The sequence below is a fragment of the Trichosurus vulpecula genome, chromosome 8 (assembly GCF_011100635.1).
Source record: "Trichosurus vulpecula isolate mTriVul1 chromosome 8, mTriVul1.pri, whole genome shotgun sequence".
NCBI lineage: Eukaryota > Metazoa > Chordata > Mammalia > Diprotodontia > Phalangeridae > Trichosurus > Trichosurus vulpecula.
Window position 1 is genome coordinate 55,668,178 of NC_050580.1, and position 27,999 is coordinate 55,696,176.

A 27,999-nucleotide genomic window follows, 5' to 3' on the forward strand; every position below is an offset into this window, starting at 1 on the left:
AAATTGCTGAGATGTTGGACCCTTGTGATTGAGTGTCCCCTGCCAGCAAGACTGCCAGGGCGAAATTCTCCCTAATGAGAATAGTGGGGGACTGGCCCCCTGCCAAAGACATGGCTTATTCTGACCCCTATTCTTTGCCAATAGAGCTCAGGTCGCTGTTAACACTCCTCAAATTCACCAAAGGATGGCTAGGAAAAAGGAGACACCAGACAGAAGCAGAATCCTTGGCCCCGCAGGCTGCTTCCAATCATGAGCAGTGTTTTTGTTCAGTCCAGATCTGACTGTACTTTGGGAAAAGTCATATGGGATTTTCTTATCAGTATTGTGTTAGCATGGGCAGTCACTGACTCAGGGCATCAGAGAATCAGAGTGGTCTGATTAGGGCAGGGTGGGCATGGAAAGACCTGTAGGTACCAACTGTGTCCAGGACGGGGTCTTTATCAATACTGTAATTGGATGTCCCTTTTAGTATAATTGATATTCTGTATACCAAAGCTGATAGGATTCAATCCAGGCTTATATAGTCTGCAGAAAACAGCAAAAGGGATGGTAAGAAAAGCTCAACAATGAACAATGAAATCCACAGCCAGGAAAGTAGCTTAATTCTTAAAATTCACTTTCCCTGAAAGTGTCTCTGAGTGGAGGTCCTGTCCGTGCTGACTCCCACTGCCTATTTCTTCACAAGGAGGTATAATTTCTATGAAATGATAGACTAAATTGCTGTCCAACCTAATTCATACACATGACTAGTGACTTGCGAAGGTGGACCTGTGATATCTTAGTAATCATACACAGGATTGGGTCAGCCATTCTTTCACTTTTCCAAGCAAGAGTTACTGGCATTAACTACGGACAATTAAAACTACATTGGGTGTGGAACCAAGGAATTTTTATTTTCATCAAAGGCACCCCCAGTTCATATCCACTTATAGGTAGCAGCGAGTTCCAGGCCTAAATGAAGGTGCACAGATCAGTGGTCATTTTCAGTCTTCTTTATCTGTGAAGGACCTTAGGCTTTCCACAGATGTCTCCTCTGACTTGGGCAGCATTACCTTACATTGCAAACATCACCAAAAAGCAAGATAAGATCACCAATATCTTGATTGTCGTCAGTCAAGTCCAGTACTCCTGATGTGGGCTAAGAATGAATTAAAGCAGGAGACCCAAAGTACAAAGCAGGCATTTAATAAAGACTTGCTGATCAAAGTTCCAAGGACACTGAGCCACAATGTTGACTCCATATTTCCCACCTATGTCAAAGCAACAGCAATAGGCAAGAGAGACTTGTGAGAAACAAATGGAACTAAGGAGTGGAAGGAGACTCTTTTTGAGGCTTCTGTTCCATGTTTAGTCTTTTGCCACGAAAGCAAATCTGTCAACACTGTCAATGCAGAAGAGCTAGATTTAAAAGTGAAAAAAAAAAGTTTGTTGGTTTGGGGGCTTTCTGATGTTTCCCCCACCCCAATTTTGTTTTTCATTTTTAATTTTTTTTTGGAGGGGGAAGGCAGGGAAATTGGGGTTAAGTGACTTGCCCAAGGTCACGTAGCTAGCAAGTGTGTCAAATGTCTGAGGCCAAATTTGAACTCAGGTCCTCCTAACTCTAGGGCCAGTGCTCTATTCACTGTGCCACCTAGCTGTCCCTGATGTTTTTTTTAAGGTACAGATGACATAAGGGCCATCCTTTATTAGGAAAAGAAGTGATAACATGACGACACATCACAGTAAATGACAATTTCTATTTTCCCAGTGTGTACCTGTCTTAGGAGGCATAAATTTCTTAACATCCAAATTATCACAATACACATTCATTTCTTAAAATGACTTACTACTGCCACACTTTACAATGAAACCAGCTCTGAAGAACAGACAGCGGTCTCTCTCTTGATATGTAACTTTTCTTTTTACTTCCTTTGTTAATCCTTGCCAATGTTACTCCACAGGCATTACTTAAGCATGGTGGTAAGAGTCAGGGCTAAAGAGGGTGATAACTTTTAGTATAAGAAGCTGAATGCTCAATGAGAAATGATTTTAGAGGTGCACATCTCCTTTATGGTAAATACATCTTAAGACATCCCTAGATTAGTGCTTAACACCTTTAGAGAAAGTTTCTGGGATAAACAGGCTAACAACGTTTTAAAGAGAAAATAATCAGTCCCTGAAAAAATGTCTGTTACCTGGAATGAGGGAAAGTCCATAACTACTTTAATCAAGGCTTATAATACACTTTATTAATATTAGAAATAATACCCGACTTTCTATCAGTTATTTCCTATTATTTGCAAAAAATCCCTTTTGCCTTGGTTTCCAGGAAAAGGTATCAAAGATGGGAATTTAATAGCACTGAACAGCAAAGTTTCTAATTCTTTTTCTGTTATCAAAACACCCAAAATGGCTAACACTGTGAACTAATTCTAGGGCACGATAACATTGTCCAAAACACTGACATTTTCTTTTTGCAATTTTACAACAAATATACAGTATAGTCTTCCATATAGATTTAGGTGGAAAAAGCACAAACGCAGTGTCAGGAAAATCAAACTTTCAGATGACAGGAGTTTGACCTGTCAAATCACTACAGCAGCTTACTATCAGAGGGATATGATACTTATGAGACCCCACTCCATGGCATCCACTAAGTAGAACAGACACAGGATCAGAAAATCTTTGTGAAATCTAAGCCAGGTGAGATTAGACCACAGCTTCCAAATAAAACCCAACACAGAGATAGGAGCAGCGGCCCATGCATGGAATTTATTGTGTGCTACTGTTTATAAAATATTCAAATAGTCCTGCACATGCATAATATTTCCAACTTAGACAGGAGACCATACAGGGTGCACTTTCTGGCAAACAAAACAAGAGACGGTTCCGCTGCCTGGAGTTCTGAGCTGTGTTCCAGGGCATGAGGTCACCAAAGTAAAGGGAGATACCAGCTAGAGCGGCAATCTAGACAGACCAATAATTGTGAAAAACTAGCACATGGTTCCATTTATTTTTAACCAAGCAGTCCTGTAACTATCAAAATAAAAACTTCAACATGCAGTTTTGACTTTATGCTTCCACGAATGTCTGAGTGGTTGAGCTGAACCATAGCTTCTATGCAGCATTTGTATAAACAAAAACACTTCCAGGACATTTTCCATTTCCTTTATAAGAATTCATAAAAATTATAGAAAGCCAACAGCCCTGCTGGCTACTGAAGTAATTTGAATACTCACAATAAACTAAAAGTCCCCATAACATCTAGGCAACCTATACATGTCGTACCTGTACATCATAGGCCTATATATTAAATATTTGCAAAATGAAAACATGCATACACAAAATACAATGTCAAGTTTTACAGACATGATCTGAAGTAAAATTTACTTTGACAACGTACAAGCTTTTTTAAAGATACCTTAAATGAGCATTTCTGTAACTTTATGCACTTTTGAAATTTGGAAGTTTTCTTCTTAAATCCCAAGGGTACAAATCGCAAAAGATTTGGGCAAAAAAGATTCTGATTGAGTTTTTGGATCTGTGATCAAGTAACAAAGTTCTGCCTTGAGATAGATTATGCATTCATAATCAAAAACTAACCTATAATACAGAACTAGTGAAGACTGTAGACCTGAGGTCAGCACTTTGAACATCTGCCAACTGGGTTTTTTTTTTTTGGTATTTTCCCCATGATTCAAAAATACAACTTTGTAACCTCAGAATTGTATTTTAAGACCATTCTAATATAACCTTTAAAGACATTTTATGAAACCAAAATCCATGAATAAATAGCATTTAGGATTGTGTCTGAAGTCTTGATTGGAAAAAAAATCTAGTTCTATGGGGAGGAGGGAGGAATTCTCATTTGTAAACTTAAATGTGTGAATCACAAGCATAAATGGAGGTCAAGATGCTCTCCACAGAAAACAGCCCCCAGACCCCTTGCTTTCTACTCCCCACCTTGGTTCGGCTGCCAGCAATGAAATCTCATCAATAGCACAGCACGTCCCAGGGCCCTCAAGCCTCCTTCTGGGGAGGGAATTGGGGTCTCAAAAGCACAATGGTTTCTCCAAAGGGACTGGTGACATTTACAGTCAGCTTAGCTGATCCCTCTGGCTCCTTGGGTGTCCTGTTCATCTGGGGCCCGAGATGCGAGAGTCCCCGGGAAGCCGTGGGTCACTGGGCACTGTGGTTGCCAGTCCCGTGGTTCTCAGTGGCATGTGCGGTGTTCAGAGAATTGAAACCATCTTGCTGCACAGCGTCTTTCCGGGGTGGCATTCTCTCATTGATCCTATCCAAACCTTTTGCTTCTTCAAAACTGCAGATTCTATGTGGTGGAGAGAATCCTCGTATTGCTTAACAAAATGCAAATTTGATAAGTCAGTAATAGGAAAAAAAAAGTCTAACTTCAAAAGATAATAATAAATTATTTTTTCTTAAAGATAAAAAGTTAGCCAAAGGAGCAATCATGGCTATAAGCAGCACAAAAAACTTCTGAGTTTTCCCCCTAAAATGTTAAGTGACAAACATGATTTAAATTATTTGAAAATAAATAGTAGAGCATTATGGATGGAAAGTGTTAGCATAGCCTTGAAAATTGAAATAAGAAGAAAACAAAACCCAATCCCATCAAAAACCAACCAATGGTATCAAGTTGACCTCCGTCTGACCTCTTTGCATCAGGTTCATTCTAGCTCAGACCCTGTAATCTCCACTGAATGATAAACTAAGGAAGTGGTAAAAGTAGGGCATTGAGGAACGACAAGGGTTCTCCTCAGCTGCCTCACAAATCTGCACCAGAAACAGGAGGGGAAGAAAGAGTCAAGTGGAACAAGTTAAAATTCACTAGATGAGAACTCCTGAGGACGCCTGGGCACTGCCACCCTCTCACCATCTATGTGAGATGAACAAGGTGGTAAAATATCTCCATGAGTTTGGAGCAGAGTACAGCTGATGCCCAAAGGTGTTTAGTCTCATGCTACAGGAGAAGACTCCTCACTGTAACATCCATTCACCAAGTATTATTGAGAAACCCTCCAAAGAGGTCTCTGGCAATCCTTCTCCAACAACTATGGTTTTTCACTCACTTCATCAAGAAAGGTGCATCTCCCAATCACACATGCACGAGAAAGATCCCCACACTGTGGGTATAAACAAGCTGTTTCATACGTGCAATCCCTGGGGCTCAGAATCTGTGCACCATGTATCAAACATACGGCTGGGGCAGCAACATAATCAGCAATGGGCACTATCAGAGGTCAACACATGAAATACAGAAACAGGAATCATAGAAGCAGACTACAGCCCAAACTGTGGTGGGAAAAATATGACAATTCTTGCACATTTTGGGTGCATTATGGAAAATGGCAAAAAACAAACCCACACCCAAATCTAAAGTCACTCCTCTAAAAGAATAGAGCAAAAACATGCAAAACATGAAGTGAATCACTATTTGTGGTGTAAGTTTAGACATCTCCATTAAAATAAGCGACTGAAGACACTGCGAGATAAATTTTAGCATGCTGTATACTATTAAAACAAGAATGTTAAATGCTGATTGAACTTTGTACGAGAAAAATATAAAAAGACTTCCCATGTCCTATCACTATGAACCAGTCTTTGGGGGGGAAAAAAAGGAATGTTATGGGTAAATATGATGAGTCAGTGAGTCTGATTCATCTTGGACTGTGCAAGCTGAGAGTGAGACCCCCCACAGGACATTTCTGATGCCCACCCACACACCACAGATCTTTGCCCAGCGCAAGGACTCTGATCGTACCTTTTTCAGCCTCAATTGCCTCAACTGTGGCTGTACAGAAGTGAGCAGAGGCATGCAAAATGAACGAGAGAGATGAGAAGGGTCATATCGTACAGCAGAAAAGGCAATGATCAACTTAAAATATCACAGTACCCCAGGCTACACCATTCATAGTTTAACAAAAAAAACTGTGCCCTCATCCAAGGGAGAGCTCCACCCCAACCCCCCAGTTCCTGACGCAGCACAATTACACACAGCACTATGACAACAGCGATCAGGGCACAGAAGAGACGGATTCATTCCTTTACGCAGACAGCTCAGCACCTGCCCCAGCTCACTCCAATGTTAAGTGTACCTTTAGGATCCAGTATTCCAATGATTCAAGAATTTTATGGCATGTCTACAGTGTTCTAGGCATCACAGTCTCAGGGAAATTCTCTAAAGAGAGATTCTAAAACAGTATTTAACAGGAAATCAAAATTGGTGTTTCCTGGTTCTTTTCCTTCATGCATACATGAAACTCTACTCTTCACTGACTGGTTTTCTCAGCATATAAATTCAAAGGGGGCAGGTGGGGCAGATAATAATGGTATAAATTACAAAATCCAAAGAAGCTATGGTTTTAGGATTTAGAACTGAAAAATTAATAAGCATCCATGGGTATAAAATGAACACTAAGAATGGTTCCTTTTCTGTATTAGAAAGGTGCTCTCTATTATAATGCCAAAGTCACAAAGATCTAGAGACCTTGACAAGACACGCTTGAGGCTGAGTTCCCACTGGTCTCCTATAACCTCAGGTAAAGGTTGCTGAGCAAGTACTCTACTGCTCTAACTAGAATGAAACGGGGGGATATGCTGAAAATGCCCTTGTAATCTGTCCCAACAATGAGCTATACATGGCAGATCTATGCACATGTTCCTGGGTGAGAGGCAGAATCAGAACAGTAAGTCACTCTGGCTCACTTAGGGCGCTTCCAGTGTGTTTGTGGTGTTTCTTACTGTCAAGGATTCTTCTGATCACTTTTGTTCTCGAACCCTATCAATAAAATGCTCTCCAATAAAGAGAGCTCTATCTATCACTGTCACTGCTAAGTAGCATTCCCCTGACTGCCCTTCGCCTTCTACCAGAGAGCACATGGCCCAATGCAGATTGGACAATCGTCTTACCACTGGAGATACTTCTACAATAAGGCCAATGAAAGCGTTCATGAGGGGACAATTTAACTGTAAGCCTCTTATAAGAATGATGGCAAATTTAACTTTAAAGCAGTTACAAGGGCAAGAGAACCAAGGAATCTTAAAGAATTCAATGAGACTGGGAAAGAGAAAAAGGAAGTTGCTGGATTGTGAAACTAAAATAATCTGACATCCAAAAGGAAATTTGATGAACACTGAACAAAGGAGTAGTTAATTTTCCTTAATTGATAAAATACATTACTAACCAAAGCAGACATACACGTAATATCCACTGTATACTTCACAGCTTAAAAATATAGTGCTGCACAATTAGAAAATGCTCCTGCAATATGCCCAAACAAGAAGCCATTAGGTAAAGCAGCCACTTCTATCAGTTCACCACTGGCATGCTCACTCATCAAAATAAAGGTAAATATCATTACAATTTAAAGAAATCTAAAAGGAAAAATTGAATTTTTACAATAATTCTGGGTTATGATTTTTTTTTTGAAAGAGCTTATTTAAATCATTCCTCTAGAGAACAGAGGTGGTTTAAAGTAAATCAGTTCATTGCTTACTGAGACACGGCAATTTATTTTTACTACAATAATTAAAATAGTACTTTGGGGACCAGCTTCTATAGTATTATAGTCAATAGTAAGAAGTTTGTTAATAAAGTTGACAAAATTCTTAAAATATGATAATGCATACTTCCTTAAACCTTATAGACTTAAAAAATGATTTCTGTTAAACTACTTCCCTGGGTCAGTCTATATTCCTTGCTGTCTTTTGAAGCCTGTGAGTGCTTCTAAATACTTTCTGGAAAATTCCATGGATACCATATTTAAATCTGCACACCATAACAAATAGATTGCTTGGAATAGAGAGATGATAATTTAAACATAAACAACAAACTGAAAAGAATATCACTTGATAACTGCTAAACTCTTTCAAAGGCAGTTTGTTTTCTCTGACAATTCCCAAGGACATACTGACAAGATTATACCAATGCTTAAACTGTGTGTCTCAAATGGCACACTGAATGACCAGGAAAAATATGACATTATTAAAGTATTTATGGTCACAACTTCAAGATAGATATCCTGGTGAAGGCAGCACCTTATTGTGTAGTTCATCAAACTGATTATTAGTACTGCTTCATTTCCTTGACTAAAATGCAAAAAAAGTATGAACCTTATCATATTTCAGTAAAGCCATACACTTTGTACAAAGGATTTTTAATAATATAGTGTTAAGGTCATAGAAATTAAATAGTCCAAAATGGTAAAATAATCTAAAAATCATTTATATATGGCTTAGAGAGGTATTTTTATATTTGTATTTGCATATGAGAATATTCTGTGTTCCAAGAAATCACTTCAACAGAACACCAAAGCCACAATGTCAAGATAACACTTCAGAGGAACTTGGCTTGTTCCACCTGTACTCATGGCTCATTTTTTCCATCTAATCCAATCCAAGCTGAGATTAAACAGTTCATTAGGAAGAGGGATTCCTTGCTGCTTTCTCTCAAACTTTTCCTACAATGAAGGAAGTGTCTTCCGAAGACCTCCCTAGGCTTCTGGGACACATGTAAATTCAGAATAAACAGAGCTGCCAAAAAAGTAAGTAGAACAGGGTGGACAAATGCAAATAAGTCTGAATGCAACATGTGCTGCAGATAAATTAGAAAAATTGATAAGCTATCACCGACTAGTAGTAGGGATCTAACTAAGCAGCTTAACTTCCTCTCTGTTCAGTTTTATTATTCTGAGCTCTTGGATAGAATAATATTATAAAAAATTCAAGGTATCATACTATCATTTCTATTTAAGTTTTTCTTGAGGATGGGCAGTTTTGGTGACTCTTCATCTCCTGCTTCATTTGTTTAATAACACATTTAACAAAATCATTCTAGTCCATTTTCTCCTCTCATAATTAATTACATTGCAGCCAGAGAGAAAACTGAAGGGCACAGCCTGGAAGAGAATTACAACAGAATTCCTAAAAATCACCAAAAGAGAGAAACACAGAAAGAGAGAAAGAGAAAGAGAGAGAGGAGAGAGAGAAAGAGATCTCATTCAGTATGAAAATTTAAACTGGAATTGTGGAAAAATGTTTTTCAAAGCAGCTTTGATGGATTCCTCATACACATCACTGGTTGTTGTAGACAAAACAATCACATACAAATTAGGACATGTACGAGTTACAAGTAAAAAATTATTTGTCCATATAACAAATGTCTCTCTGAAATGCTATCACTTAAATTTTGTGGTGAATAAAATGGAATTGTGAAAATTCAGTCAAATTGAAATTTTAAGTAAAGTTTAAAAATAAAATTTCCTCCTATATCACTCCCCTAAAATCATTAAGCTTTATTACACATATAAAAAAGGAGCTGTTCTTATTAAGAATAAGTAACAAATCAGAGGTGCTACATTGCTTAGCAGAACAATGACCCTTAGAGGGTGATTGTCAGTGGGGGCTGCAAAAGAAGTAAAATCAGCTCCTGTCCACATCACCTTTTTCCCCCACTGTTCAACTAGAGGACTGAAACCTGGATTTTCGTCACTGAACATATTCTGCAACATTCACATCCACTCTCTCCCTGTTTTATCTGTGACAGGTTTTCTAAAAAAAGTGTTTACACAAACTCAAAAAAAAATTAACTTTTTTTGTTACAAAACATTCAATGAGCCAGATTACAGGAATGCTTTATATAGAATTCTTTTTATTTTCATGCAAAAATATAGGCACACTTAATAAACACCCTTTCAATTTTGACTTACAGGATTTAAGTTCAACCCCTTTATTCTCCACTTATAACAATGATTTAATATCTACTCAATTACATAATTGTTCAGAATGCACAGAGTGCAGCAGCAAATGCAGCCAACCTTAGAACAAGGTGCTACAAAGTTGCTTCTACATCAAGAGACAGACAAGTGTCTGATAAGAGTAGTTTAATGTAACATACTTATACAGACATACAGCTATACCTAGAGAAAGACAGACAGATTTAAGAAAGCAGCTACATCTGCAGAGGAAGGAAACAGCATGTTACAGAGACGATCAATTATACATAGAACATTTGACAAACACCACAGAAAACAAGCTTTGGCATCATTTACCAGAGTACAAAACCTTGCACAAATCTGTCGGCAAATGAAGTGCATAGTAATGTTCTGGGGCCCAGAGAAGACTGTTAACACTAAAATTAAATATCTGAAATTTCCCAATGGAAAATAAGCACAATCTAATACAATTACATAAATGAAAAGCAAACAACAAAAAACTGGGAATCACATTATTTCCATTTTTTGCATTCTGAATGTTTCTGATTCACACACTTGGAAGCGGGGGCTTCTAATAGCAAGGGTGACGTTTTAATGATGCATTTAAATAAATGAATAATCAATTACATTTGACTTCCCAGACATAATGAATGACATGAGCTGGCCCCACGTCCTCTACTGAAAATTTGAGGGACTGCCCATTTTTTCTTTTCTGTGAAATAACTAACTAGATTCTCAGGTGTCTGCCCTGATCAAGTATTGATCAGAAACTACCTAACATATGGCACCCTGCCCATGTCAGCTGCTGAGACAGGAACTGAAAAGCAGAAGAAACTCCCTGCATGCATTATATGTAGTGTTAGCCCAAGAGTGAGGGGTGCCCCAGTCCATCTGAGGCACAGCTAGGTGCATAGCATCATTACCACTTTGCAGGGTCTGCCGTCCTCCAGCTAACACTCCACTAGGCAACATCCCTGTGGGAGTCAGGCCCTTGAGTGTCAGCACACTTTCACTCTCCTCCCTGGAGGAAAAAAAAAAGACAACAAATGTCAGAACTGTTCACTAAAAATGTCTGTTAGAATGGTTTGTAGGTAGGGACTGGGCCCAGAAACAGCTCCTGCTTTAATAATTACATGTCTAGCTATTGTTTGCAATAGCAGTTTACAAACATTCTTTTGAAAACATACCCCTCCGTATGTTTTACTTATGTATAAATTATATATGTACTAATGGACTAATAATTATTTTATTACCAAACTTATGCAGAAAGACATTTTAAGAGAATAAAAAGATGAAATTATATTTGATCCAAGAGCTACAGTCCTGGCTGTGTCAACAGAAAAGGGTACAGATGTGAGGGGTGTCGTGGAGGTAGAAAAGACAAGAGACGGTAAACTACTAGATACTTTAGTCAAGAGAAATTCAAGAATCAGAGATGACAGCAAGGTTGTCCTCAAAATGAACTGGAAGATGACAATCGATGTGACTGGATGGATGGGGGTGTCAAGTTTTGAAGAAGGGTGGCTCTTCAGGGAAAGATAAAGTGGTGAGACTTATGATGTGTAGATTGCAACTCATCCTGTTCTACTCAAAACATCTTGCCAAAGGGTACCTGCTGCAACTATGAGGTGATATGGGGATGGCACTGGGGAGTGTCCTGGGGGAGCAGGAGAATTTTCCCAATGGCACCCGCTCAAACTGTTGGTATGGGTACCCAAGAAACTGTTAGGTTACATGCCCAGAGGGGCTAACCTCTCAGTGAAAAAGACGGGGAGATTGGGAAGGGAGGAGTGGAATACAGGAGTGCTGGAGGCAGCTAGACAGGGCAGCTGATAAAGCACTGAATCCAGAGTAAGGAAAACCTAAATTCAAATCCAATCTCAGATACTTTTTAGCTGTATCACCCTGAACTAGTCCCTCAACTACTGTTTACTCCAGTTTCCTCATCCGAAAAATGGAATAATAGCAACCAGGCTTGTCATGAGGATATAATGAAGAGATTTGTAAATTGTTCTGCAAACCAAGTGCAATGTAAATGCCAGCTATTATTATTATGACTGGGGGACAAGTTCGGGTGTGGTTTTGTTAGAAACCCACAACTGGCCACCACTTGGAGGGTGAGATGAAATTCATTTTCTTAACCCTCAATAAATAAATAAATAAATAAATAAACCCCTTGGCGTCAGGACACAGTCTCTCAGGGAGTCCCACACCCACTCTGAAAACCACTCAATCAAAACACTACCATCCTTAAAGCCTAAAGCAAAATTCTCTTCAGTAGGTGAGCTGCTAGGTGGATTGTATAAATAGCTAAGAAGAAGTAGGTAAATTAGCTAGGCAGATTAGGTCAACAGTTTAGGCAAAGTTTGCTGAACAATTCAATGTCCGAGATACCTGTCAGTGATTATAAAGGAGAAATTTTCAGGAGATGGGCAAGTATACAATATAACCTGGGAATAACCTAAGAGAGAGACTTCCTTTGCCATATTTCTGTTTCCACAGTGACTGTTACATCACAAGATGATTAGTGTTAGAAGGACTCAAAGGGAACGCAAAAGCAAAGTCAGAAGTTAAAGGGGTGCAAGAGATATTGCCACTAACTCAGTGATTCCATAATATCCTTGCCATGGCAAGAGAAAGCAAAAAGCATAATGTGAGTGAGCTCCTATCACCTCCGCTCCCACAGCCTCTCTAGAATACTAGGGCTTGGAAAGGGTCCAACTGAAGTTTCAAACTCACAGAATTTCCTCCCATACACACCAGGTGGATCAAAAATTTTCTTTGGTCCCTATCAAGTGGCAACAATTTTGGTGCCTGTACTGAGAATAACATATAGTGAAATTGGAGTGATCAAGCTTTGAGTAGCCTGCCCCACTTTGCATAAGTGGAGGTCTATGCATGTGGAATAGTGCATATCTCAGACTTTATCCATATGTTGGTTACTTTCACTGAACTGTTTTTCCTCCTTTTTCATTCTTTCTTATAAAGAATGGATTTGTGAAAGGAGAATGGAGGAGAGATATAATAGAAAATGTAGGTGATGTTAAAATAAATCAGTAAAAACTTATCCTTAAAAAATATGCACAGTAACTAACACTGTCATCTAACCATCTCCCTGATCAACATAAATCGCTTATGCTCACTAGCTCTGAGTAGCTCTCAGGGGACAAACATATCATTATTAACTTTCACAAACAGTATGGAGTCAAAAGAAAAAAATGGAAGAAGCACTGAAATCTCTATTCCCCAATATTAAGATATGCTTCCTTTGAGTCTTCTTCATAGTATACTGTGATCCTCTCAGTGCTTTAACAATGAGTTAGGTTAGGAATGGAAAGTCAGCTTCCCAATGTTGGCAAGTGAGGGGGGAAGTTGTACAGCAAAACTGCAAAGTGTCCCTTTTCCTGATGGGTGACAGTGATTGACACATAAGGCACTTTCGGAGAATTCACCAGAATGCCACGGATAAATGATTTTCACTTCCAGAGCCTCACAGCTCAGTTCAAAAACATGATCTCTATCATCCTGCTTAACGCATAAAAACATCACTTTGAAGAATGTTAGCACATTGATTCTAGATGGCAAATGAGACACAACTGGTGTCCTGGAGTGCAGTAAAATGATTGATGCAAATAAATAATTAACAAAGTGTACAATTACCTGAGAACAGAGAAGACTCTCGCCATCTTGCCAATTGCTCGAATTTTGTTTCGGATGATTTCTTTCCGTGCTGCCGCTGATCCTACTTTCAAATGGAATAAAAAAAAGGGGGGGGCTCAAGTTTGGAGTGTCTTCACGCACACCATACTATTAGCCTGTTTCACACACACACATCTGCATCTGTACCAAGGCCCCAGACACCTGTGGCCACAGTGAAAACTTGCTGATCTTATATTGGAAAGATTCTCTCTCAACACTTGGCTCAATATCAATATAATGCTAAGCTCTGATAAACAATAAAAAACTTAATCCACAAACTTGCTTGCTTGCACACTACTGAGTGATTAGTAAAAAAAGCCAATTAATAATTATTCACAAATGGGAAAGAAGATCCATCCCAATCCAAAGCATTTTGTCAAATTAGTGGCCAAGAAAGAATGAGCAATTATTTTGCAAAATTTACTGCTTTTTCCTCATAGAAGCCTATAACACGCAAGCTGGAATTATTAAAGGCTCCCCGTCACACCATGACAGCATTGGACCTTTTATTTTACATTGGTCTAAATAACCATGCTATAAAAATCATTCCATAGAAGGATCCTAACTGACTAGAGTGACTATATCAACCCAATAGACTGGACTATCTCTCCGAGGTCTTGGAAAAAAGTGCAAACTTTCTCTACATCTCTGAGTATTATGTGAAAGTAGCTACGATAAAGACTGCTGTCGATGACATTTTGCTTCATCTCCCAAAAGCCGACTGTGCTTCCTACTTCACTGTGGTCAAAAGAGATTATAAAGACTCCTTAGCTCCTCAGCTGGAGGAACCTCAGAAGTTATGTATTTCTACCCCAACCTCTAAACAATGCTATTAACTGGCCCGGATCCAACAAAAGGAGGGAAGGGGGCCTTTCCTCTACTATACTTTAAGCTCCTTGAGGGCAGGAATCCTATCTTACCTAAACTCTATACATCCACCAGCATCTGGCACAATGCTCTGCACACAGTAGGTATTTAATAAATGTTTGCTCATGCAAAGTAACCACAGGCACTCTGGCCTCAGGAGTATGGCTCCTGAAAGCTGCACTTCACCTTTATTGAAAAAAGAAAGAAAGAAAGAAAGAAAGAAAGAAAGAAAGAAAGAAAGAAAGAAAGAAAGAAAGAAAGAAAGAAAGAAAGAAAGCCTTGGAAAGGTTTAAGAGGCAAAGCCAGTTGAGCTCTGGAGGCTTTAAGAATTCTGAGGGACCTAGTCTTCTGTGCTAGAGTGCTTTGCAGTAAAACTGAGCAGCCTACAAACACATGTAAATTAAGATGACAAGTAGACAAATGGAAACCATTTCAAGGTAACTGAAAACAAGAGACACAGTCTGCAGAATACAGGTTCTACAACACAATTCTACAATGTTTATGAAGCTCCAGAGACCATTTTATTATAACACTGAATGTGTTTCTTCTGCAACTGTAACACAGGTTTCACCCAAAACAAACAAACAAAAAACCCCACAAATCTGATAACTAGGATTATATAAAATCAAGACTAATGGGTATTTTATGAATATAAAAAAATCACTAATAATATTAGAATCACAGAATGTTAAAGGTAAAAGTAACCTTAGAGATCCCTGATTTTACAGATAAGGAAATAGAAGTAGAGAGGTTGTGATTTGTCCAAGGTTACACTATAAGTCACTTTCTTTTCTACTGAACAGATAAGTTCATGAAAAAAACATAGAGAAAATAATTTTATAGTTAGACTTTGAGGAAGCTATGAATAAGGTGAAATCATAAATTATTGTGCATTTTGGTAAAGTCAAATAGAATGTAAACTGTAGCTAATTTTAAAAATCATTGAAATAAAAACACTATACTTTAACAAATCAGGATTTTGGAACAATCTATGAACACATCATGCACAATTAAAGTAAATATCCACAGTGAAATTATTTTAAGGAACAAGACAGTCGACTGAACACACCCTAATCATGCAGGCAGAAATACAAAGTATTACGAATAGGTAAAAGAATGAAATCTAAAGACGAGAGGAATGAAAAAGGGAGAAATATTTCCATGCACAGAAAGACAGACATCTTGGAATATGACTTCCAAAACCAAAAAAATATTAATTTAGGTAAATTTAAACTAAATTTTCAGTGCCCAATGAGAATTAGTCTGGATAAGCATAACTCTCTAACGTGCTAACTTAAGGGGATGAAACAATTTATGAAGTCATATTTCAAAACAATGTAACTCTGTCTGGTCTGTACCTTTTTTATTGCCATATATGAGTCGTTCTTCAGATGGAGAGTCCAGAAAAAAGGAAGTGAATGATGGAGAAAAAGATGGTTGAGACAAATAAAAAAAGATAGATATTTAACTTGGCAGTGGTACTGAAGAATGAATGTGGGAAGAAAGGGAAGAAAATGAAAGCCCTCACATTTGAAAAAGGTAGTACTGTAGTGAATAAAAGGGAGATGCCACTGGGAAAATTCTCAAGAAGATAATTTTAAGGAGATAGGTTCAGAATATGACTCATAATAGTATTTGATGAAAATAGAAATAACTAACGGACAGGAGAAACACGTGGAAACACATAAGACTTCTAAAGACTGTGCCACAAACAACCGCACATGTCTATTTTGACATGCCTAAGAAAATGTGTCACCCCATGGAAGTGTGTTTTAAGTAAAAGGTAATGACACGAATGGGATACGAGCTCATGTGGTTCTGGAAGATCACCAACACCTGCAAGATGGAATCCTAATTCCACGTTGTGTGCAGAGAAGGTGCGTTATTGGACCACACCTTAGTAGTAAAACTTCCCTATTTTCAATAAAAGAAAAACAGAAAAGTATACCATATGAACATCTAACACTTTTTGAACCAGAATTATACTAATTATATATAGACTAAAGAGCAACAGTGTGTGTGCTTTCTGCTCTCAATCTAATTGGGGAGCTTTTGGAAGTGTCTGGTTGCAAAATAGCATCAGACATGCAAAAAAAAAAATACTAAAGAATAGAAAAAGAGAGTATCAGCACTTCTTATATCCTATACCCTAATCCATATATTTATAATTATATATTATTCTGAGCTGGAAAGGACCTTGTAAGATTGTTAAGCTAAACATCCTCATTTTACAGATGAGGAAATAAGGTTAAGTGACTTTCCTACTGTTTGAGAAAACATAAACAGCAAACCAGGATTTGAGCCCTGTTCCTCTGATTCCAAATCCAATGCTCTTTTCAGGATACTAATACGCCTCCATAACATAACAAAGTTTTAGACTAGTAAAACTATATCCCCAATTTCCCATTTAAATTTTTTGCTTATTGTACTTTAAAAAAAGGTCCAAATACCTGGAGGACAAAGTTTCTCTTTTCATGATAAAAATGGCACATCTTAAAAGATGTTAAATGTATCAACTTCACCTGATTTATGTACACAGGCTGCATGTCTTTTTTGAAAAGATGGTATACTAAGGGAATCATCATTGAAAAATACAAACCCCACCAAACAGAATTAAATCAAACAATTTCTGGGACAAAGGATCTCATATAATAACCTTACACATTCCCTTCTTGTATATCTCATCAAAATGATAATAAATTTGCCACAAGGCTTTAAGAACTCTTTTCTTTCCTGATGCTAGAGACTTGTCTTCCCTGGCTTCTTCACACTGCTTTCACCAACATTACTGCCCCCTTATTGCCACTTAACTTCTTCCCTCATACCTCTTGTTTTTCAACCTTGCTCCAATGCTAGGCAGATTAGAAATTAAGTTTATGGTGATTCAGGATGAGTCAATAGTTGTGAGAGGGAATGACAGATGTCTCATCCTATTGGCATGCTTTACTATACCTCAAATCCTAAACCACGGAAGGGTGAATGAGAGCAAGAAGGTGATCAGGAAGGAAGAGAAAAGGAAGAAGCTGAACAATGGGAGAAAGAAGGAAATAAGGAGAAAAACCTGAACCAAGTACTCATTATTCCCCTCTAGCCCCCATTCTCTCATTGCCCCCCAAGAGCCTCCCTGATCCTTACTCTGTTCTTGGAATCCCAGCCCACTTTTCCCCTCCATATTTCCATCAGCCCTACCCCAAACCCCTGTAGCTTAGAGCTAGGGTTAGTCACTTCTACTGCTTGGCAGGCAGAGATGGGCCATCTGACTCCTGCTGAAGAGCTGCAACATGGGGGAGTCACTTCTGACATTCGAAGTTAGCACTCTGAATATATTTTCCCATAGAAACATTGTTATAATTATACTTTAAAAAGTCATTATGACCAAGTTGTATTTCTCCCTGGAATAAAAGAATGGCAATGATACAAGAAAGAATTTCAATACCAGTCATATAATAGGAAAAATACAAATATAATAAAATTTAAAAGATGCCATGAAGACAGTTTAGCAGATTTTATCATTTACTCATGATTAAAATTCTAAAAAAAAAAACAAAAAAAAACACCAAAACCCGGTATAGGTGGTTTCTTTCTTAATATGATATATAGTATATCCAAAATTAAGTGTTGAAATTATACTCAAATGTAGAAACATTCCCATTAGAAACAGGATCAAGACCAGAAAGGTCTCTGTTATAAATGCTATTTATAACTAGAATGTTGATTAAAAAAAAAAAAACATTATAGATAAATAAAATAAAGGGTGTTCCAAAATTCTTAGTGTAGTTTTAGGCTTTAATAGCTTAAAAAGCACTAAGGCTTTTGGGACATTCTGTGTATAGGAAAGGAATTAAAAATAAAACTTTTTAATAAGTGACAATAAATGAATACTTAAAAAATTCAAGGAAATAAAGCAAGAAATTACTAGAAATAACTCAATGTAGAAAAAATGAAATTAACTCTCCTATGTATTGGTCCACCCGTTAAAAGACAACGAAAAAACAAAAATTCCATTTACAGACATAAATGAGAATATTAAGTACTTGGATATTTCCTTAACTTGGGTCTAAAAAAGGGAACCTATGAAACATTAATGATAAAAAAATTAGAGTCAGCTTAGCTTAGTGGATGGATGATAGCACCGGAAGGAGGAAAACTTGGGTTCAAGTACCTCTTCTGACACACTTTTTTGGCTGTGGGATCCTGGGAAAGTTATATAACCTCTACGTGCTCCAGACAACTAAGTAACTAGGACAATAAATTAGAGAACACTTGCTGAAAGAAAGGCATTGGCAGAAGGCAATTCCTCACTAGATTCTTCCTTCACCAATGTAATGACAGATCCAGACCAAAAACAAAAAGGGGATAATCAATGAAAGAGCTGAATAAATAGAAAAATACATCTTGCCACTGGATGGGAAGATTATAGGTACTGTAAAGAACCACCATAAATCCTTTTGGGAAATAGGGTGAGGCATAAATGATGACTGTAAATGTTACAGTACTTCTTAATACATAAATTTAATGCAATAACAATTTAAGTCCCCATGGTATACTTCATAGAATTTAATAAATTAAAAGTGAAATTTATCTGGATGAATAAGTAGGCAGAACAAAGAGCTATAGAACCAAGAACTCAAATCTGATCCCCAAGCACACTGTCAATTGGCACAGATCAGAAAGAAATATGCCCTCTTAAAAAAATTATTTTGTATTTATTTTCTCTTTGCTTATCGGCCTGCACATTATTTTTCTTCTCAATAGAATACAGGCTCCTTATGAGCAGGGGAATTTGATTTTTGTCTTTACATCCTCAGTATCCAGCACAGTGCAGGCACACAGTAGATGCCTACTAAATTCTTGCTGAATGGAATTAAAATTACATCAAACAAGGGTGTAGTGAACCACTGGATTTCAAACATTTTTTATTATTACAATTATCAAAAATGCATACCATTAAAGCCCAAAAAACTGGACCATAGAAAATGTCTCAGAAATAGTATAAATACTAAAAGAAGTTAAAATATGATGAACTAGAAATAACAGAAAATTTAGGAATACTTAATAAATGGTTAGGGAAATAGGCTAAAACTATGGTGAAGGGAATAAATTTTGATTCACATCATACAATGCCAAAAATTCTAAACAAGCTAAAGAGGTAATCTTAAAAATATTTTTAAAAAATAAATGTATCTAACTTAGCTTTGTAGGAATGAGAAATTTATTCCTATCAAATAGAGGGCATTAACAGAGATAATGGCTATGTTAAAACAAACTGAAATTAACAACTTTAGCACAATGAAATGAAGACAAATATTCTTTAGGCAGGCAGGTACTCAAAGAGTAGTTATCTTCCTATATTTGAAAAAAAAAAGGTAAAAAGAAAAAAAGGTAAAAAAAAGAAAAGGAAAAATGTGCATGACAGGCACCAGTGATAAAAGCATATTTTATCTTTTTTAAAAAAAAAATTACATAAAACAGCGAACAAATAAAAAAAAGCATATTATCAAAAATGTATTAAAAACTAACTCAAATACATGAAAACCAGATAGATTTTCAACTCATTAGGTGTGACAATTGAAAGAAACTGATAATCTACACATTAATAGATAATTTAAAAGATAGTTTGTAATTTCTATCTAAGAAATATATAAAAATTATAAAACTAAAGTTAATGCAACTATGAGTAAACATTGCTGATGACACTGCAAATTGGTCCACTTATTCTGGAAAGCAATCTGAAAACATGACAGGAGCTACAACTATGTTCATACTCTATTCCCATTTGTCTCTTTGGGAGTTTCTCCCTATGACGTTAAAAAAAAAAATCCACCACTTGACAGTATAAACATAAACATATTCACAGTAGCACAATTTTTAGGAGTGAAAAAAACTGGAAAGAACCCAAATACTCAATGCTAGGGGAATGGCTGAGCAAAACCTATGGCCCATAACACAATTGAATACTATGTATCTATTAAAAAGACCGGTATGGGGCAAATACGTAGTGTAGTGAATAGAACACCAGCCCTGGAGTCAGGGGGACCCAAATTCAAATTCTGCCTTAGACACTTACTAGCTGTGTGACCCTGGGCAAGTCACTTAGCCCTAACTGCCTCGCCAAAGGAAAAAAAAAAAAGCCAGGTATGTGAACTCTACTAATAAATGCGTCTGTTTATGAAATATTACTTAACTACTTCAAAGAATTATGGTTTCTTCAGTGTGATTACTCTTTCTATTGAATGATTGAAATCCTACCTTTTGTGGGTATTCTTCAAGCATTTCTGTGCCCCTCCCCCCCAAAAAATCCATCATCCTGCATCCAACCTGGAGAAGAACCTCTCCAAACTTTGATAGGAGAGTCTTTAAGAAAAAAAAAATTATTATATATGCAAATGTTTTTTCCAGTTACGTAGAAGCTAAAAAAAACTTGCATTCTGCTTGGGGTAAAGATTAAAAGGGATATGAGATAAAAATAATTTTTATATTTAATTTACAAATTTTAAATAAAACACTGATTTTTAAAAATAAAATTAAGTAGTTAATATGATTAGTCACCTGGGTTTAAACAAGTGTTTATGGGCAAATCTGGAACTTTAATAATCACTATTATAATTGTTACTAAAAATGTGCTGTTTCTAGGGAAAATGTGTTTAGAGTCAAACTACCAAACTAAAAGTCAACTTCTGGAATGTAATGAATTGAGGGCTGTTTATGCTGGCTTTTAGAAGAAGCAGTGAAGAGGTAGGGTTTTGATGTGTTAGAAGCACTACACACTGAAGGAAGCAGGAAGCACATTATCATTCTTCCATTCCTTTTGTTTCCTTCTTTCTAGAGTCCTCCTAGGACATCAACCTTTAGTCTTCCCTTCCTTTCACAACCTTTACTCTTCCAAATCTCATCACCTTTACCATACCTCCCTAAAAATATAAGTAAAAACACTTAAATCCACAGAAAAAGAAAAAATCTGTTTGTTCTGTCTTTCTAGGAGTGCAAATTCTGAGGGCAATGACTTTTTCCAACAATTTTTTTTGTAGAACCTGGGTAGTTAAAGTAGTAAAAATAATGTTCATACCGTCAAACTGATCTTCACCTTCAGTCATTAGTTCATCATCAGAGCAAATACTCAGAACATTTACCAACATCTCTGTCACTATAAAAAAGAACAAATTACATATTCTGATTAATGCATATTGTAGTAAACATTCATATGTGGTAAATTAATTTTCCAAGTAAGGTGACTCTACTGTTTTCTAATTATCCAAACAAATGCTTTTTGGATATATTAATTACTTTTTCAACATTTCAAAAGTATCCATTAAACAAATATATTTCTGTTATAGTGATTATAGAATTTAAAAGAAATGAACCATAGAACAGTGGAAAGAGTACTAGATTTAAGAATCACAGGGCCTAAATTCAAATGCCAATCCTGCCACTTATCATACGTGTGGCCAGAAGCAAATCCCATAACCTTTCTGGACCTCCGTTCTCTAATCTAAAAAGTGAAGTGGTTGGACTAGAACTGTGGGTAGTAAGTGCAGTTCAAGTTTGCAAAACAGCTAGAGCAAAGGCACAGAGACGAGAGACACACTAGGGTGAGGAACAGTAAAAAGCTCACACTGGCTAAACCACCAAATATGAGAAGGGAGGAAACGTTTTAAGTTTGGAAAGGTAGGTTGAGGCCAAGTTGTGAAGGGCTTTCAATGACAAACAAAACAGTTTTTATTTGCTCCTAGGGAAAACAGAGAGCTACTGGAGTTTGAGGAGTAGGGAAATGACACTATTAAACCTGTGCTTTAGGAAAATAACATTGTCAGCTATATGCAGGATGGACTAGAGAGGCGCAAAAAGAGGCAACAAGACCAGCTAGGAGGCTATTACTACAAATGTCCGGTGAGAGCTTACGAAGGGTGGTGGTTGTAGGAAGAAAGAGAAGGGGCTGGATATAAGGTAGAAATGAATGGATAAGTAAGATGAGGAACCAAGGCTAACACCAAAGTTGCAAATCTAGAAGACCCAAATCCTATAATTTGGGAGGAAATAAAACTAACTCAAGAATACAAATGAAGTGTTTAGCATCTGGGATAAAGAAAGAGAGAAGTAAGTGACATGAAGAGAACATTAGTAGTGAGTCTTGACAAATATTTAAAGAGGGAGAAAAAACAATGAAGAGTAACAGTTTGGAAAAGGTCAGTGTCCCATATAGAACCAATTCTCAAGCTCTCATCAAAAATCCTATAAAAATCGCCATGGAAAAGTGAGTATATGGGAGGTGCCTATGCAAAGCACTTAGCAAACCTTAATGCACTACATAAATGTCAGCTGATATGACTGTAAACACAAAGCTTCTGGTGCTTACAGCACAACAAATCCTACACCAATGGGGTCTCACAACCACCAGAAACCAAGAAGATGATATGGGGTGTCTTCTACGAGGCCCCTCAAGATCCACTCACCAGTTATTTGTCCACTCAAATGCCCCAACACCATTTCCCTTCAGGACTCTCAAGAGTGACAGCCCCCTAAGGAAATGGTGTTTCCCCTGACAAACACACTTCTTTCAAATCCTGCCTCAGACACGTATTAGTTAAATGACTTGAGCAGGTGCCACTGTTCAAGTCATTTAAACCCTCTTTCCATGCTTCACGTTTTTTATCTGCAAAAGAGGAGTTGGACTTGATGACCGTTAAGGTTGATACCTTCTAGCTTTAAATTTATGATGCTATGAAACTCACACTCCTTCCATTTTCTTGCACTTATGGTAACCTGCATCTCCCCACAAGACACTGCATCCCTGACCACATTCTCTTTTCTCATGTCCCAAACACACTGGCCAGGAGAAATAGGCAAAATTGCTCCTCACTGTCATTTTCAGACAACTTTTAGACATTATCACTTAGCAAAGTCTTCTCCTTTACGGTTCATGAAATTTATCTTTATCACCCTATTCAGATCCTAGATACAGTTATCTACTAGCTCCAGATCATTCTTAATCCTTTCTTAAGGAGTTCAGCACCTGGCACCCTAACCCTGCCCTCATATTTGGGGATTTCAATAAACACATGGATTTCCCTTCAAATACAAGTTTATCAACTTCCTTAGTACTCCCCACCCCAAAACTGTACCATCACTCTACTTCAACCACACACAGGGATGAAGATACCTACATCCTCACCATCACCCAAAACTGTTCTATCTTCATAATCTGGAACTTTGAAATTCCTCTGATAACTTATCCTTCTACTTGTCCTCTGACCACTAAGCCTATTATGTTTCTTCACTGAAAACTCAAGTCATTTCACCCCAATCCATCTCTCCTCTCTAGCCTTACAGACAACCAGGTCAATAATACACTGTTCTCTTAAACTCTAACTCTGGGTTACTCTGATTATTCACCCGTTTCCACTTGCCTGCTACTGGAGGAAATTTGAAAAGTGTACCGACTAGATCCACCACAAATTTATGTTAACAAATCTCAACTGGGCCTTCAGTACTACTACTCAGGAATGTTTTATTATTCTCTGAATGCCTATTGTATTACCCACAGTGGCTGATCCCCCAGACACCAATCCTCCCACCTCACTCTCATTAGAGTACCTCCTCTCCTACTATATTGAGAAAGGGCCATCCATTGTAATCTCAATCATATTGTTTATTTTACACCTCCTGTCTTTCTGTGTTCTATACTCGGACAGACTAGGTCCCTTTCCTTCCCAAGGCCAAGCCCTCTACTTTTACCCTTGATTTCCAACCCATATTCGATGTACCCTGAGGCCTCAGAATCATAGTTTTAGGGAAAATCATCTAGTCCAATTCCTTTATTTTATATATGAGAAAACTGAGGTCTGGAAAAGTTAAGTGACTCACCAAGGTCACAGAAGGAAGGTGGCAATCCAGACTTCAACAAGGTATTCTATCAGCAGACCCAATGCTGTATGTACTATGCTACAATGCCATGTGGTAAAGTAGGAAATTAAAAGGCTTTTTCGCTTTTCATGGACACCAGTGGAAGACATATGTTGTCACCCCTCATTCTCATTAAATGAATAGCTAACCTTTTTTACTCATCATACATCTCTTTAATGATGTCTTTTATGCCACTTCTTGAGTACAGGACATCAGTGACAATATGATGCAACCCACTAAGTGCCTTTCCATTACTCTCTGAGCCACCTACAATCTTTATTTTTCTGAAATCAATGTTTCAAGATTTCCAGCCATATGTCATCACTAGCAGACTCCTGATGTTTCAAAAAATAGGCTTACATCATGTAGCAAGGAAAAAAACAAATGTAATATTGCTTGGATTATTCCCCCAATTCAAGTGGGGCCAACTCATGGGGCTGTCTGCAGTGCTTATCCAAGATACCTAAATCAGTGTGCTGCCCACCGAAATGTATGTCATAATTTGTAAACTGTATACGTTATTCATCCAATTAATGTTCCGTGTGAGTTTCTAAGTCAATTTCTTTGCACTGACTACCACTCAATGCACCCATCAAAATGTCACAAACAAAAAGAGCAGTGAGAGAAACCTTACTGTCCATTTTGGATGGAATGGGAATCTTTTTCTATCTGGACTATGCACAGGGCACTGGACAATACTTTTGGCAAGCATATGGCTACCTGTTTTATTCCTCATTTTATCTGGATAATTAGAGCATCAGTAAGATTATCTGTGTGGTTACATCTTTCAAGAAATCATGTATAATCTTAACATGCATATGCATGGGGAAAACTATATATGGGCAAATATATATTCATGGAAGAAAACTTCTTGGAGTAAAGCCTTTAAGGCTATATGTGATAGGCTTCAGGGTGTAAAATGTGATTTTCAGAAGACTAATAGCAAAACACTACTCCTTCACAAAAGAAGCAGGTGGTAGAAGAGGTACAGCAAGTGGCACATATTTTCAGACATGCTCAATGTGCTGATGTGTTTTAACTTGGTTATACTTCTTTGTTACAAAGGAAAGTTCTATCATAGAGGTGGGGGGAGTCATTCATTAACATAGTTATGTAAAAAAAAATAGTATGTCAAACTTTAAAGTCTGAAGATGTGAGATCAAATCATGGATTTAACAATTCCTAATTGTATGTCTATGGGCAAGTCCATTCACCTCTCTGAGTCTCAATAATCTCATCTATAAAATGGGGATATCAATACCTGTACTATATTTCATAACACTGCTGTAAGGAAAACACCTTGTAAATTTTAAAGGGTAAAAAAAAGTAAATCTGAGTTATCAATATATTAGCAAGTATTTGTGCAATCCACAAGCAATAATCAGAGGAATCTTGTATTTTGTATATTTCTTCAATCAACTATGAATAAAAAAATACGGCCTGTTGATTTGGAACTATACTCCAAGGGCTATAAAACTGTGCATATCCTTTAATCCAGCAATACCATTCCTAGGTCTATATCCCAAAGAGATTAAGACAGAAAAACACCTATTTGTACAAAAATATTTATAGCTCTTTTAATGGTGGCAAAGAACTGGAAATTGAGGGGATGCTCATCAACAGGGGAATGGCTGAACAAGTTGTGGTATGATTGTAATGGAATACTACTGTGCTATGAGAAATGATGAATATGATGATTTCAGAAAAACCTGGAAAGACTTATAGGAACTGATGTAAAGTGAAGTCAGCAGAACCAGGAGAACAGCAAACACAGTAACAGCAATATTATACAATGATCAACTGTGAATGACTTAGCTATTCTCAGCAATACAATGATCCAAGACAATTCCGAAGGACTGGTGAGGAAAAATGCTATCCACCTCCAGAGAAAGAACTGATGGGAGTCTGAATGCAGATCAAAGCATACTATTTTTCGCTTTCTGAATTTTTTTATCTTTTTTTTTCCCCTTTAGGTCTATGTCTTCTTTCACAACATGACTAATGTGGTAATGTTTTGCATGACTGAATATGTATAACCCATATCAAATTACTTACTGCCTCAGGGAGGGGGAAGGTGAGGGAGGGAGAGACAAAATGTGGAACTCAAATTTTTTTTAAGTGAATGTTAAAAATTGTCTTTACATGAAATGGGGGGAAAACAAAGTATTATTAAAAAAGATATGGTCTGCTGTATAAAAATGCTTAGACAATGGTGTCAAACTCAAATAGAAACAGATTCCTACTGAATTAGAAAACTACAAATTAACATTATCAACATTGCATTGTATTTTTATTTATTTTGCTAAACAGTTCCCAATTACATTTTAATCTGGTTCAGGCCCCAGGAGTTTGATACATCTGGCCTAAGAGACTTCTGGCAAGATGGTAGAATAATTTGCAGCAACTAAGCACAGAAATCTGCACCACCTCAAAAGAATGACAAGTGCACCAAATAAATTGTCTTTTAAAAAACATTTATTAAGTGAATACTAAGCTCTAAGAAGCACGCTAAGAGCTTTACAAATGGTACCTCATTTAATCCTCACAATAACCCTGGGAGGTAGGTGCTATTATTAACCCCATTTTACACTTGAGGAAACTGAGGCAGGCAGAGGTTAAATGACTTGCCCAGGATCACAATTAGTGTCTGAAATCAAACTTGAACTCAAGTCTTCCTGACTCCAACTCCAGAGCTCTATTATTACCCAGCAAGGAAAAGGAAAATTTGTAGGAAAATAACTCAGAAAAACTGAAAAAAAAAAAAAAAAAAAAAAAAAAAAAAGAAGCAAAAAAAAGAAGCCCTAATACAATGAATTATGTCACTTCTAATATACTTTCTTTTGTATGTTTGAAAAGCCACAGTGCAAGTTTCTCAATTTAATCTTAAGTGTCATTTTCACATCTTCATATAGTAGGCACATCAAGTCCCTAAGTGTTGAGTGATGGTTTACTACTGTCATTAAGAAAACCTTACAGAAATGCTGTCAGATCTATTAGAATTAAGTGTCTTTGTGTTCTTCTTATTCCCATTCCATCTATGAGTTGCACAGGAATGACCTGGCTTAGCTGAGTATCTTACCAAGATTTCTGCAGTCTCATTTTCTCCTTCACTGTTTTTTCCTTATCTCCCTCCATAACAATCTGTAAAAGAACTTGTATTCTACACACATTTATCGCTGTGGCATGGAAGGGCCACTGGGTTTTGGAAGTTTACTTAAGATGTAAACAAGCTCCAGATAAGCTTCCCCTAAGTAGGAAAGGCTCCGAACATGGTCCTAGCAAAAGACTGGCATAAAGAAGGGATCTAGCACTGATGATGAGGCAATGAATTATTGGACCATGGTAAGGAAGAACACAAAACAGCTCTCAGTCCAATGTAACTGTGTTAGCAGTGATGTGCTATAACTGCAGAAAGGGGGAAGTAGAGCATGCTAAAGATCACCACCTTTTAGATAATTACAAATATTAAAGTAACTGTTTAGCCTCTAAATCCAAGATTTTGTCCAAAGAATAATAGTTAGACACTAGTGAAGGAAGTGAAACATATCTATGCTGAAATTCTTTCTAAGAATGAATGAAAAAGCATTTATCAATTTACTATGTGCAGAAACGCAACTAGAATTCAGAGAAGTTTCAACTAAATTGAGGGATGACTTACAAGTTCCCTTTGGAGAAGTGAATAAAGGAACTGTTGAAGTTGGTTTTATTGTTTGCACAAAGGCAACAATAAACAATTTCATAAGTTACTTGATCATGAAGCTTTGCAGTATTCATGATAAGCATGAGCAAAAAGATTATCATGAAGATAACTGCAACTTAC

At 37.2% G+C, this 27,999-nt stretch overlaps 1 protein-coding gene across 5 annotated transcripts in view; it reads right to left on the reverse strand.

The window, feature by feature from the left end:
• Nucleotides 1-2,725: 2,725 nt before the first annotated feature.
• The window catches only part of PPP3CB (protein phosphatase 3 catalytic subunit beta), a 49,484-nt gene continuing 24,210 nt past the window's right edge, over nucleotides 2,726-27,999 (reverse strand). For 2 of the 5 annotated variants that reach the window (XM_036737182.1, XM_036737183.1), the window contains exons 10-15: nucleotides 21,346-21,423; nucleotides 15,638-15,664; nucleotides 13,374-13,455; nucleotides 10,637-10,734; nucleotides 5,762-5,791; nucleotides 2,726-4,337 (exon numbers count right to left, since the gene is read on the reverse strand). In XM_036737182.1, the coding sequence (XP_036593077.1) occupies nucleotides 4,159-4,337; nucleotides 5,762-5,791; nucleotides 10,637-10,734; nucleotides 13,374-13,455; nucleotides 15,638-15,664; nucleotides 21,346-21,423 (494 nt within the window). In that variant the 3' untranslated portion in view covers nucleotides 2,726-4,158. The remainder of the gene's footprint in view (nucleotides 4,338-5,761; nucleotides 5,792-10,636; nucleotides 10,735-13,373; nucleotides 13,456-15,637; nucleotides 15,665-21,345; nucleotides 21,424-27,999) is intronic. The other 3 variants (XM_036737184.1, XM_036737185.1, XM_036737186.1) reach the window with 3 other exon arrangements.